The sequence below is a fragment of the Anabrus simplex genome, chromosome 4, assembly GCF_040414725.1.
Source record: "Anabrus simplex isolate iqAnaSimp1 chromosome 4, ASM4041472v1, whole genome shotgun sequence".
Classification (NCBI taxonomy): Eukaryota; Metazoa; Arthropoda; class Insecta; order Orthoptera; family Tettigoniidae; genus Anabrus; species Anabrus simplex.
This window is the reverse complement of record NC_090268.1, coordinates 129264481-129279338: the sequence shown is the minus strand read 5'-3', so window position 1 is coordinate 129279338 and position 14858 is coordinate 129264481. Positions and strand designations below refer to the sequence as shown.

At 36.0% G+C, this 14858-nt stretch overlaps 1 protein-coding gene across 1 annotated transcript in view; it reads right to left on the bottom strand.

The window, feature by feature from the left end:
- Positions 1 to 5140: 5140 nt before the first annotated feature.
- The window catches only part of LOC136872493 (E3 ubiquitin-protein ligase MARCHF3), a 69331-nt gene continuing 59613 nt past the window's right edge, over positions 5141 to 14858 (bottom strand). Inside the window, exon 5 of the mRNA XM_067146301.2 lies at positions 5141 to 9544. Within this exon, the coding sequence (XP_067002402.2) occupies positions 9322 to 9544 (223 nt within the window). The 3' untranslated portion in view covers positions 5141 to 9321. The remainder of the gene's footprint in view (positions 9545 to 14858) is intronic.

Below are 14858 nucleotides of genomic sequence, written 5' to 3'. Positions count from 1 at the left end.
GTAGTAAAATAACTAACGATGGCAGAAGTAAGGAGGACATAAAATGCAGACTAGCACAAGCAAGGAAGAGCTTTCTTAAGTAAAGAAATTTGCTCACTTCAAACATTGATATCGGAATTAGAAAGATGTTTTTGAAGACTTTCGTGTGGAGCGTGGCATTGTATGGAAGTGAAACATGGACGATAACTGGCTCAGAAAGAAAGAGAATAGAAGCTTTTGAAATGTGGTGTTACAGAAGAATGCTGAAGGTGAGATGGATAGATCGAATCACGAATGAAGAGATACTGAATCGAATTGGTGAGAGGAGATCGATGTGGCTAAATTTGACGAGAAGAAGAGATAGAATGATAGGACACATCTTAAGACACCCAGGACTTGTTCAGTTGGTTTTTGAAGGAAGTGTAGGGGGTAAGAACGGTAGGGGTAGACCAAGATATGAATATGACAAGCAGATTAGAGCAGATGTAGGATGCAATAGTTACGTAGAAATGAAAAGGTTAGCACACGATAGGGTGGCATGGAGAGCTGCAGCAAACCAGTCTATGGACTGACGACTCAAACAACATGTGGATGATGTACATACTTACTATCATTCAACACCAAGTGATATTGATACTGCCATTACTAAAATAAATTCAGACCTTCAACATCTTAGTAACTATGCAAATAAAAACAGTTTGTTAATAATCCCAAATAAAACTCAAATTATTATTATTATTATCATTATTATTATTATCATTATTATTATTATTATTATTATTATTATTATTATTATTATTATTATTATTATTATTATTATTATTATTATCGGTACCAGTAAAAACCAATATTCCCTCAAGCAACAGGACATCTCCCCAATAATTTTGAACAATAAAAATCATACCCTACCCTACTTCTGTGACTAACTTAGGAATTATTATGACAGACCCTAAATTGGACTCAACAGGTGATAAACACATGTAATGAAGTACATAAATGCTTACAGCCCCTAAAACAGTTCTGTAATGTATTCTCTGTTCGACTTAAAAGTACAACTAATTCACTCTCTGATACTACCTACATTTGACTAGTGTAACACTGTGTTGACTGAAATAACCTGCAACAGTAACAAGAAACTGGACCAGAGCCTGAACAGCTGCATAAGATATATCTTTAATCTGTGATATGATGCTCATGACACCTTATTTAATGGAGCTGTCATGGGTTCGAGTACACCAGCGCCATGAACTTCACATGTTATCACTTCTGCACAAAATACTTTCCACTAATACTCCCGACTATCTGTCTTCATCTTTTTCTTACCTGTCGTCCTATCGAGCACAATACAAGATCTGGCTCCTCTCTGCCATACCTGTAAACCTCACTGCTGTGTACAACCACTCCATCATAATCTTTGTGTCTAGGTCATGGAATTCGCTACCTGTGAGCATTAGACAATCCCTCTCATCGCAAGTTTAAAGTGGCTTGCCGCAAGCATTTGCTGAATAGATCCCGCTGACTTGCTGGATAATTGTTGATTTAATGAAGGAATGAATGAGATAAATGAATGGATTACTGAAGTTACAGCATTTAAGTGTACTTTATTTTGTTTATTTTAAAATTATGGATTCTATCATTATTATTATTATTGCTACTGCTATTTATATTATTTGTTTTATTTGTATATGTAAATGTATATTGTTCTAGTGGTTAAGTGTAAGAGAGGGCCTTGAGCCCTAACTTCGCCACCAATAAAGGCATTATCTATCTAGTCCAGTGGACCGCAGTATTTTTCTATAGGGGTTATCTCCCTTAGCCTTTGAATATCCCTCTTTACCACAAGGCAGTATTTAAGACCAAGAAGAAGGGCTGCCCCTCCACCCGCTTTGATGTACCGAAGGATTCCTTCTCGGTCATTGCTGCCACTGAGATCTTCACCAGAGCCCCATTAGCCGTCACTTTTCAGGGTTCCTGTAATGTCTTCACAGCTACTGAAGCAGTCATGGGATAGACACAGCCCCAGCTGTACACCACCCCTGCAGACAGTCCCCTACTTCATGCCAGTGCCCACATCCCCTGACGTGGATGAGGGTCTGGCCTTGGTGGGGTTGCGCTTCCTTCTAAAACAATAATCAACACCACTACAAATGTGGGATAAAAACCATGTCTGTTCTGCCTATTATCAACTTATCTAGACAATTTTTTATTATTAAATATAATGTTATTGCTATTGTATCCCACTAGTTAGTTCTATGGGTTTTGAAGATGCCAAGGTGCTAGAAATGTTGTCCCTCAGAAGTTCTTTCATGCTACTGACATAAGGCTGGCAAACTTAAGGATCTTCAAATACCATTGGAGAGAGTCAGGATCAAACTTGCCAAATTAGGCTCTGAAAGCTAGAGTTTTACCATCTGAGCCACTCATTATCGTCATGTCACCACTGATCTGTATTTAGAGCTACTGCCCAGGTGGCAGATTCTGTATCAGTTGTTTACCTAGTATTTTCTTAAATGATTTCAAAGATGTTGAAAATGTACCAAACATATCATCACCATCATCATCGAGCCCTTCCAGCACACCAAGTAGGGTGATTGTAAACAAGCTGTCCCCAACATTACCTGTCTAAGTAGGTTTCATTGTCCATGACAAATTCACAACCCCATCCTCTGCTCTCCTTATCTCCCCTCAATTGGTCCTTTCACCTTTTCCTCAATCTTTCTACTGGTCTCTCTCTGCCTGGTAATCTTTCCATATAAGCACGTAGTATTGTGTTCTTCATTCTCTTAACATGTCCAAACCATTTAAGTCTGGATGTTTTAATTCTTTCTTCCAGAAGTTCAGTTAGATGTAGGTTTATTCGGATCTCTTCGCTCCTTGTATGACCAAGTTGTGTTTTTCTTTTTGAGGGCAATTTGGAGAAACTTCATTTCACAAGCTTCAAGCTTGCTAAAGTCCTTTGATACTGGCAAGCATGTTTCCAAAGAAATGTAAGAATGAGAATGAGATATTACTTGAACAAGGCGATTTTAGTTCTTAATGGTACCTTCGGTATCTCATAGCAAATGTTGCACGAGATTGTAGAAATTGCACTCTTTGGTTACTCTGTTCATTACTTCTGAATCAACCCTGCCATTACTGGCCATTGTGTAGCGTAGATATCTCAATTGATATACTTCTTCAAACTACCGGTCTTGCAGTAGTATGTCACAACCAGAATTCTCCCAGCTAAATTTTCATTGTTCAAGGTTTCACAGTGCTCACTTTCAATCCATATTCTTGGAACTTGGAACTTTTTAATATATTAAATTTACTTTGTACTACCTCCTCTGTTTCATTCCAAATCACATCATCTGCAAACATCAAAGCCTTCAGTTCTCTATTTCCAACTCACTTTAATTCCTTCAGAATGGTATACATAACAGCTATGAAAAGAGGTGAGAAGGTACATCCTTGTTGTACTCCCTTTGTTGTGACAACGTTTGAATCTTGCTGATGAGATTCTCAGGTATTCCAAGCTTTTTGAGACTCTTCCAGATGACTAATCTGGGGACATTTTCATGTGCCTTTTCAAGGTCCATAAACAGTACAGTAATTAGGTCATTTCCTTTTTCCTAATACCTATTTTTCTTCCAGCATTCCCAAGGCAGATACCGTATTAAATCTGTTGTGCTCATGCAAATCGTAAACCCATGTTGTTCCTTTCCTAGGATGGGCTTTGGTATTGCTCACACTGTTGCTTCAGTGATTTTCTCCATAATCTGTCATTTTAACTTTTCCACCTATTTCCTTTCTTGAAAATGGGAATTATCATCCCTTTTGTTCAATCTTCTGGCACTTGGTTAGCATTCCATACTGCTTTGAGGTCTCTAACTACTGTATTCCAGGTATAGGAGCAGCTTTAACCATATCATTGTAATTTCATCTACTACCTAACATTTTATGAAGAGCTTGCTCAATTTCTGTCCATGTAATTCAAATATCTTTATCTTTGCTTTCTGTCTTTCCTCCTCAGCAAATTTCTCATCAGATCCATTAAGGAGCTTGTCATAATACAGTTTCATTTTGTTTTTTATGTCTCTCGTATTGCAGACTTGTCCCATCAGCTGTCTCTATTGCTGGATTGTTTCTTTGTTAGATCATTTACTTTTTACAATTCTGTATATTTCTTTTATTCCCTTTTACTGTCCTCTTCCAATTTAGAAGTAAATTCCTTCCAACAATTCTCTTTTTCTACCCATACTAAGCTCACTAGACAAAAAATTAGTCTCCCCTAGAGAAGTCATTACAAGCATTTTTTAATACCATGTAACTCCACCTCTCAACTTTATAACCCCCTGAATTCAGTTAACAAGCGAGTCCACAAAGTTGTGCAAGTACATCACATCCAGGTCAAGCCACTCGCCGAGGATTTGATCGCGCAATTCACCAAATTTCAGGGCTGCTGATGTCCGTGTTTTAAGTGCTGTTCCAACATGTCTCACATATTTTTAATGGGGTTCAAGTCATGTGATATTGCAGGCCAATCGAGATGTAATAGGGTGGGGGAGTGTTCATAAAACCAGTCACATATACGTCCGGGCCTGATGAACTTTCCTGTTGTCACCTTGAAAACTCGGGGTATCAATAGCATACCCATCATGCAGATGTTGACTGAAAGGCGACACCTGATCATTCAGAATGTATTTGGACGACATGCACAATGTGGCAGAACAAGATGATGTTTATGCACAATGTAGTTCCGTAATAAATGGAGCGCAGTACTGGCCTTTGCCATAAAGGCCATAAGTACTCTGTTTATACACAGAAAGGAGGCCAGCGACTTGTACACACAGCATGTGACAGCTGGCAAAAGAAACAACTGCAGAAGGTGCTAACAGTATTGTGGTTGACACACTGTAGAACATATATTGTGTGTGTGTGTGTGTGTGTGTGTGTGTGTGTGTGTGTGTGTGTGTGTGTGTGTGTGTGTGTGTGTGTGTGTGTGTGTGTGTGTGTGTGTGTGTGAGGGGGTGTCTTGTTAGTACTTAAATTACACGCACACGCACGCACAATTTCCTGCACACACCACAAGTAAAACTGATGCCAAGTCCTCATGATAACATGCATGAAGCAATCATTACTGATTGCTGGAAAAAAATTAAGCAAAAACACAGGGTACTGGTATATTTCAACAGCAGAGAATATATTTAATTTTTAAAAATAAAGTTTTCAGTGTTACATTCATCCATGAAGGCACTTTATGTAATGACTAGGCAGAGTATTTAGTGTTACTTTTCAATACACAAAACTGATCAGAAAGAATTGTGCAACAATTTTTTTCAAAAGACACTTCCTTTTTAATTAAGTACTGAGAAGAGAAAAAATAGGAGGAAAGTGCAAATTACCAATTAACAATGTTAAAACGTAAATAAAATCAAACAGTTCTTAAGTATTTCAATACATCTTTGTTGGTGAATAGAATAAAATGAAATAAAGTTATTTTTTCTTGCACAGTGCTGAAACATTGTATTTCCTATCAATAAATAAATGCAATAATTCTGGTTCAGTAAGATACACTTTCCTTCAGTCCTCCCATTCTCATTACTTGTTTACTTAGCCACTAGGTTGTCATATTTTAAGGAATGACAATGGCATTAATGCAACTAAGTATTGCCATCAGAATAAAACAATTAAGAACTGACGAACTCTTAAAGATAAAAATTAAATATTTATATACAAAGTATTACAAGAAAAGCATGAGGACAAGAATATTTCTTAATACTTGGAGTAAGTCTCATAGTAGTTGCTAATACTGTAAATTAAAACAATGCCAATGTGGTCTAATTCTAATAACTAATTAAAGGATATCTTATAAGTTGAATAAAAATTATGGTTTCTTTGCTTACCATATGATAAGAGTTTCCAAGTATAATTAGAAACTTGCAAGTATTATTTGTCTGATTGTGATGAAGATAGGAAATTATGACTGATTATTTAGTTTCTATTACGAAGTTTAAAATTACAGTAGATCATGTGCCTACCATAGTTGATATATATTTCACACAGTAAGGATTTAAATTTGATATAAAATCTTGATCTGTACACTTTTGAACCAAGATTCAGTAAGTCACAGGAAATTAATAACTATGTAAAATCAACGGGTTAACAGAAAAAGGGTAGAACAATAACAAGCTTCCAAAGTGTTGGTGAACTTATATATAACAACCAACACATCCTGAAACATGATTCATTTACTTCTAATAATAAATCTGGCACTAAACAACATTTCTTCTCTATCTCGTTTAAACTATGATACCTGTACGAGTATTGGTACAACAAATCATGTTTGAGGACACACGAACATGTCAGAGGAAGCAGATAAAAATATTGCAAAGAAATGGAAAAGAACATTAACTTTTCTGGAATGATCCTCCCAGGTACAGGTAGAAACAGGTCCATTAGTAGCCAATAACAGAATCCTAATAGAGATGATCAATGTTTCATATTACAGACATTAACATTAACACATTGGAGACGCCACTTGTAGAAACTACAGGCGCGCTATTTCATTGCTGCTCATGGAGCTTGGAAAATCTACAGGCACGTTTTCACTATTGCTAAAAAATAGTAGCTGCCATTTCAGCGAGCTGTGACTTCACTAGGATACTGTTGAATGCTTCTATAAGCATAAAATGTACCAGTTATGAGCATAAGTCAGGAAGTCGTCTTTCAAGGCATTGATAACACAGCCACATTCCTACATAATCTGGAGTTGTGTCATCATTGGCTCTCAGGTGTGAAATGAGCGGGAAAGTATGTACAGTACAAGTAGACAGGAAGAGAGTATGTTCGAGAGGCAGGCTTGTTTGTGTAATTCTTAGGAATATTTAGCATGTCTAATTCAAGTGTACGGAATTTCGACAACGAATCCATAATGGATGTTCTTATGGAAGATGCTAGTTGTGAAAATGAGGATAAGGATAATTACACACTAAGTAAACATGATGATTCTGGTGCTTCAGGCAAGTAAATGTATATAATGAGCTAATTTCAAATTGGTGTGAAGTGTAACATAGTTTTATACACTTCCTAAAATGGGTTCTGTAATACCGTTTTATACCACTTCCTAAAAATGTGTGTGTTTCCCATGTACAGATGACAACCTGCAGTAACTCTATGCAACCCCATCATCAAACAACGAACAGTGGGAAGGCAAATTCCTGGTTGAAAACAAGGATACCAGGGCCAATTGACCAATTAGGTTAGGATCTGTATTAGCGTGTTTCAGTAGATGAGTCCACAATATTAGACAGATTTCAAAATATTAACCAAACTGGCATCCATAGCTGCGTCAGTTTTTTTTTCTTTTCTTCTGTTTCTATTTATATTTAAAAATTGCTGCACTATTATGATAATTAAAACACATTTTTGTGTAGAAGAAATTGTGATCTTTCTCAATATTCCAAAAGTTGTTGTAATCAAGGGTTACCCTAGCATTGAAAAACCATTAAAATCCTGCGATTTCTGGAGGGTAGTACATTCAAATATGGCCGTATCCAATGTGTTAAATAGCTTCATTATAAATATTACTGCATCTAATACTTTTAAGTAAGAATTTATAATTAAAATTTTCCTCATACATGTCTACATTTCTACCATTAATATCAGGGATACCAAGTTCCAGCTTAACTTCTTTGAAAGAGGAAAATGTACATCTGCATTTATCACCCTGTCACGCTTTCTAGCTTTGTCTTTACTAAATTATTTAATTGTAGAGCTGTTAATGAATATCTTAATTTGAAAGTTTCACTGTGTTCCTATATTAACTGTTGGTGTGCATTCATTTCAAATTTTAAAACATACTGTACACACAGAAACATTACATTCAAGAAAACTACTTTTCTTAAACCATGTCATTGTTAACATGCTTGGTTGTCACCATACTGAATAACTTAATGCTTTAGCAGTAAACTAATTGAAAAATTTAAAGAAATTCTTACTCTACATAGTTTTCTTATTACTCTCTCAAATTCCAGCACATGTTTCACTAAGTGCTATTTCAGAATCAATAAAAAAAAGTAAAATACTGGAAGCATATAAGATTTTAAAGCACAGGACAGGACTACTACTCAAAGCTATGAATGTTATAAGTAGAGCCGCAATAGGCTAGACAAGCAAAGCAATGTTTCAACATGTTCAGATCATGTATAAAATATATCTGATACCTAACATGAAAAAAAATATATATGAACAAAATCTGTACTTTACCCATGTATGAATGTAAAAAAGAAAGAAGAAAAACTTACAGAAAATGCTAATGAAGTACTGTACAAGAGGAAAAAATTAAATATGAGATATTTGATCAATACAGTAGGTATTTTTCAGAAATCGATCAAGAAGTTTGAGCTTTTATTTTCATAAAAACTCAATACCTGTCATGTTTTGCTATTTGATTTCACTACAGAATATAAACATGGTTAAAAAAGACTTGATTGTCACAACATTAAAATGTAACACAGTAATACATGCAAAAGATGAAGTGAAAAACAACTGTACAAAAATATTCTCTATCACATCTTTGGTTCAAATTTGGTACCATCAAAATATTAAGCAAAAAGTATCACAGGTGAATGGCCTATTTATTTGCTAATTTGCCTATAGCTAACTTTCATCCTATATTATGATGTATTAGTTGAAAAGCAATGAGCATATTAGGAAAATGGATTAATATGGATTATGAAAAAGCTGGGCATCTTGTACAAGCATTATTCAAGGGACACTGCAGTGTAAATATAGAATATTACAAAATCCATCATCCTAAGTAATGCTCTCCCTTTTACAAACTGAAACAAAACTAACATAAAAGTTTCCACTTTCAATCCTCATTGACCCAATTTAAAACTAGCTCAAAAATATCCATTTTTAAGCCTCATTATCACTTTTAAAATCTTTAACTCTTACACTTTCAGCGAAACCTCTCTTTAACATTCCTCTTCACCCCCCCCCCACTGTTATTGCACAAATAGACTTTCCAACTAAAAGACATTAGAAGAAGTGTACTTCGCTATGCTAGCAGAACATTACTTGTAAAGCATAGAAATATGTGGTAAACTTCTTATTTTAAAATGATTAACAAAATTCCTACTATTTACAATTTGTAATGATTTTGGATTTTGTGGACACAATGGAAGAAGCCCACCTAAAATACCAGCGCTGATAGGAAATTTAAATGCAAGTATCTACAATGATATATGACTGCAATAAAAATACTTAATGCCTCTTACATTCTCTAAAAATACATTCTTAATATCACAAATTTAAAAAGTTTCAGTCTTATTGCTATACCTACTTAAGTATTGCTGGTTACAAACAAGTTTCTCCTTGATTAGAAGTACTACTTTCACCGGGATCAAAGATATTTAACTCTTGATCTTCATGTAACGTAGCAGGTCGGACATTCTGCGCTTCTTCAGAGTGACTGTTGTTATTAACTTCTATAGCAATATCAGATCTATTATTTTTTGTCATTACCAGTCGGATAACCTGATTCTTCCTTCTCCATTCTTGAAACATTTTATAATGGAATCTGAAAGATAAACGAAAGAAAATCTCACACGCAAGTAAAATAGGATTAAACACAGAGACAACATATAACTTGGAGAATTGTGTATTAAAAACAAGAGACATCAGTAAATTACAAACATCTGAAATGAAGTTTCCAAGATCACCTATGCAAAAGATGAGAAGGGTCAGAATAAGGAATGATTACATCAGAACGAGATATGCAGGTAAACTTGACAATGGAAGAAAGAACGCAAACTTCACAACTAAAATAGTTAGGCCATGTACAAAGAATGCAGACGAAGTAGATTCCCAAGGCAAGTCTTAGAGAGAATGGTCTGGAAAATGACCCCAGTCAGTTGTCCCAGAACAAGAAGGTTGGACCCAATTAGAGAAGATCTAGCAAAACAGGAAGAAATATTGGAAGTTATAATGAGACATGAAGTTACACATATGTATGCATATGTTCACACAAGTCTTACCCAGCCTGCTGGAAGGATCTAGAGATGATATGGTGATATACAGACAGCATGCGTACCTCTAGAAGGAATTTAAAAAACCACACACACACAAAAATACACTGCGTCACTCTCAAATATAATTTTCTCAGCTTGTAACGGCCCATTTAGCTTTATTTGGCATGTGCTACAGAGCCCAAGTTTCTGTTTTAGAAATATGTATAGTACATCTTTGTGAATGAATGTAACACATGTGTTCTGACAGTTCCCAGTTCTCAACACTTAACTGAAATTTTCTCGTGTGATACATGGTGGTGATTGCTTTACCTGTGTAGGTAGTGGACAACAGCATGTAAGAATTACAACCATTTTTATTAGAATATATTACTGTAATGACTGAAAATATTGAAAATTCTACAAAATTTTGGACTCCAAAATTAATGCCTTTGATAGTGTGTAATAACCTACCCATAATCAGTACAAATAACATGATATGCATAACAGATTAATCCAGTTATTAATCAAATTGATAGAACTTCCCTTAACCAACAAAAAATCTAAATCAAGTTCAGAGAAGAATTTTCTGATCCATTCCTCATACAAACAGGGTTAAGACAAGGGGGTTTCCTGTCATCACTGCTCTTCAACTGTGCCTTGGAATATATGAGAGAATGGTAAAAATATAACCCAAAGAATGTCAAAATTAGAAGACCCAAAGACAACATAAGTTTAAACTGCCTGGGATTCGCTGATGACCTTGTTCACCTGGTTCAGGAAGCCCAACTTAAGTTAAATCACTACAGGAAATAGAGCAGAAAATTGGCCTCAAAATATCCTTCGAGAAGACAAAAATCATGTAAACTGACCCACCACTCTTAAATGAAATCACAATAGAACAGGAAATCAAAATTGTTCACAAATTTAAATAATTAGGGTAAATAACATAACCTCAAGAAAAAGCCATTATGGCATAATAGAATAAATAAACTGACCACAGCTCAATACATCACCAAGAACACATACAATAAATAAAAAATAAGCCTCTTAATAACCACAAAAGTGAATCGTAAAATAGCTACACAACCAGAAATAACGTACACAAGTGAAACCATTTTCAAAACAACTAACACAGCAGAAATAGGCAGAGTACTCAGATTGCATGAAGATTTTTTTTTTTAATTTTTAGAACTGGCTTTACGTTGGACTGACACAGATAGGTCTTACGGCGATGATGGGATAGGAAAGGCATAGGAATGTGAAGGAAGTGGCCATGGCCTTAAGGTACAGCCTCAGCATTTGCCTGGGGTAAAAATGGGAAACTATAGAAAACCATCTTCAGGGCTGCCCATAGTGGGGCTTAAATCCACTATCTCCCAGATACAAGCTCACAGCACGGCCAACTCGCCCGGTGAGAAATAATCAGAATGTGCATTTTTAAAAATAATTACGAAGAAAATGGACAGTGCAGATTAGCTTCTAATAAAACAGTCTACAAAGAAATGAAATGAGTAATGAGCACAATCACGAAGGAATGAATGTTATTCTTTGGACATCTAGTCAGGACACCAGAAAACAGCATCATCAGAAGAATTACAAAAAGAGCAACATTAGATGGATTACAGAAATCAAGGAAGGTATGAGAGAACTGCAAATTACAATAGCAGATTTTTAAACAATAAAAAAGCACACAAACCAGACTACAAACCAAGATCAACAGACAGACAATGGGATGGGCGATTTCAGATTAAGAAAGAAAATTAAAATCCGAGAGAATGAAAAGGAAAACTGAATTTTATTTGACTAAAATGGTCATAAAATGTAAATAATAACAATGGCTGAAAATCCTGTAGCGCTGAACAGAAAAGTGGTAATCAGTACTATAATCGTACCAGGGAAAATTGTTGATTAAGTAGCTGTTTGAGATGTATTCTTGGTCTTCTCCTTGATCCGGCACCTTACACATCTCTCGCCAAGGTTTTTTCTTTCTTTGGGAACAATATAACCAAACAATTTACGTCTTGTCCTTACAAAAAATATAATCAATGATTTGTAGAGTTTGCCATTACGTAAAAAAAAATGTGTTATAATAATAATAATAATAATAATAATAATAATAATAATAATAATAATAATGCTATTTGCTTTACGTCCCACTAACTACTTTTACGGTCTTCGGAGACGCCGAGGTGCCGGAATTTAGTCCCGCAGGAGTTTTTACGTGCCAGTAAATCTACTGACACGGGGCTGTCTTATTTGAGCACCTTCAAATACCACCGGACTGAGCCAGGATCGAACCTGCCAAGTTGGGGTTAGAAGGCCAGCGCCTTAACCGTCTGAGCCACTCGGCCCGGCAAAAAATGTGTTACATTTATCATGTTAGTTGTACTGAGGGATTATGGGATTAGGGGTAGATTATTAAAGGCAATCAAAAGCATTTATGCTGACAATCAGGCTGCAGTGAGAAGTGATGGTAGAACAAGTTCTTGGATCAAATTACAGGGGATGGACAAGGCTTTACAATGTAGCACATATAAGATGGTTTGGCATGATAGCAGGCTTCATAGTCTGAGCCTTGCCACATAAAATAAGTGAATAGTAAGGCTGTACACCTTTGTTGTTCATAGTATACATGAATCATTTACTATGAAGCTTGAAAATGGATGCAGTGAGTATGATATAAAAATTAGCATTTCCAAGACTAAAGTGAAAACAGCAGGAAAGAAATGTGCTTAAGATGTGTATTCTCCCAGGATGGAGATTCAGATTTAATGCAGTGGAGATTATGTCATCTCCTCCTCCCTGCACCAATAAAAAATACAGTGTTTATTTATATAATTCTTTTCAAAAGCCAGTAAATTAGTCTGCTTAAAAATGGGAAACCATGCAATATAATTTTAAGACAGCCAACGTGGGGTTGGAACACAATTTCTCCCAACCAGCTGTACATACAGTAGATTTAGACAATATGATAACACACTGAGCTATGGTGGTCAGCAAAACACCTTGTTTTTCTATTGATGTGTTGTCATTTCACTACGATGATCACAATAACGCTGGAGCTCAGCAATTCTTCCATCCTTTCAAGGCCCCAGCCAACGCTGAAGAACCAACTTAAAGAACATATCCGGCACACCAAGAACCAAGACATATTTCAGCTGTAGCCAAGAATTCCTGCGAAACAAGCTATGAAATTTCATTTGACAGGACCAAGATCTTAGCAGCTATCCCCTGGAATCTCAAAGGGAAAATCCGTGAGGCTATCGAAATTAAGGAAGATACAAACAATTTAGAAGAAGGATACAAAATAAGCAGTTTTTGGATACCTATTACACATAGATTAAAGGATACAGGCCACAACATACACATAGAGAACAAACCTCAAGTTACATAATAGCACTGGCAATTCCCAAATACCTGGCTCTAACACATACGTGCCACAATTCTCACGAGACCACTAAGGGTTTATGTCAGCCAGAGAGAGGAGCGTATTTAATGCCAAGGACAGTACTCTCATAGCTGATTAGCTGCCTGGGAGAATGATTACCTCGGATTGAGTACGGATATTTCAGTCACCTTGACAAAGAACACAAATGCATTCAAAATGTCAGCAAATTATACAGAATGTACAGAAAACAACAAGATTCAAACCAGAAGAACTAAACAACTAATATTGGTTGTTTCCACATATTTTTGTTTACATATCAACCCCTCCCCTACAGGTGCTAGTGGTGTCTTACCCCCACAGTATTATTTTTTTTTTTTTTTTTTTCCAGATAAGTCATGTGTGTACCAAGTTGGTTGACAGCTATGCTGGAACACATACATGCATCCATAATCTCAGTCATCTTGAACATTTTCTTTTTTCCACCCCTTCTCACCCTCCATGCCAATGGGGGATGAACTTGGACTTAAACGACATCCAGAGTGTCAGTATTCATCTCAGCGACCCCGAAAACTATGGACTATGCTTTACAGTGGCTGTGAATGCTAGTGAAATGTATCGCTCTGCGTAAAATAAATTTAATTGAATGTACAATACTGATGCTGGACACCTTTAAAGAAGAGTTAACTAGACTGGTGGACACTACACTACCTAGTATGCAACAAGCTACTTATGCTAATGCTGTACAGTCTAAAAATGAAGTAATGTCAACTAAGCATGAGGTTATAGTATCTTCTAAAGATGAAAGTGAAGTTAAGGACTCAGAACAAACCTTTAAACTATTGCAAACCACAACACAAACCAAATCACTGAATCCAAAATAAAGGTGTGGTTCTTGAGCTAAGAAATGAAAACAAATGCAAAATTATGGTCCAAACATTTGAAGACAATATCTCTAAACTGAAAGCTTTTATTCCACGAAAGAATAATTCCAGAATAATTATTCACGGAATGGAGGTTAACTTCCCCGAGAATGAAGTGATTGAGGGCATTATCGAACAGAATCCAGCTGTGACGTAAATGTTATCTGAAGGCCATGATATACGACTATGCTTTATAAGGAAGTCCCAAGGTGGCAGCACTCAATATGCAGTCACCAAGTTAGTCCTGTCATTTTTAAAACGTTTACGAGTTGTGACAAGCTTTATATTGGGTACACGAGCTGTATGTTCAATTAATATGTTCCAGTCATCCATTGTTTCACGTGTCATGGTTTCGGACATTTCCCTACTGACTGCAGAAAACAACAAACCTGCTCCCATTGCTCAGAAGCTCATAATATCTACAGCTGTCCCAAAACACTGAATGTGCAAACTGTAAATCGCAAAACTAGAAAATTGTTTCAAGAAATCAGCATGGCACACTGAACACCCAGCATCCTGCTACTTCTATGGACTGTCCAATCTATAAGAAAATATTAAATATCAGTAAATCAGAAT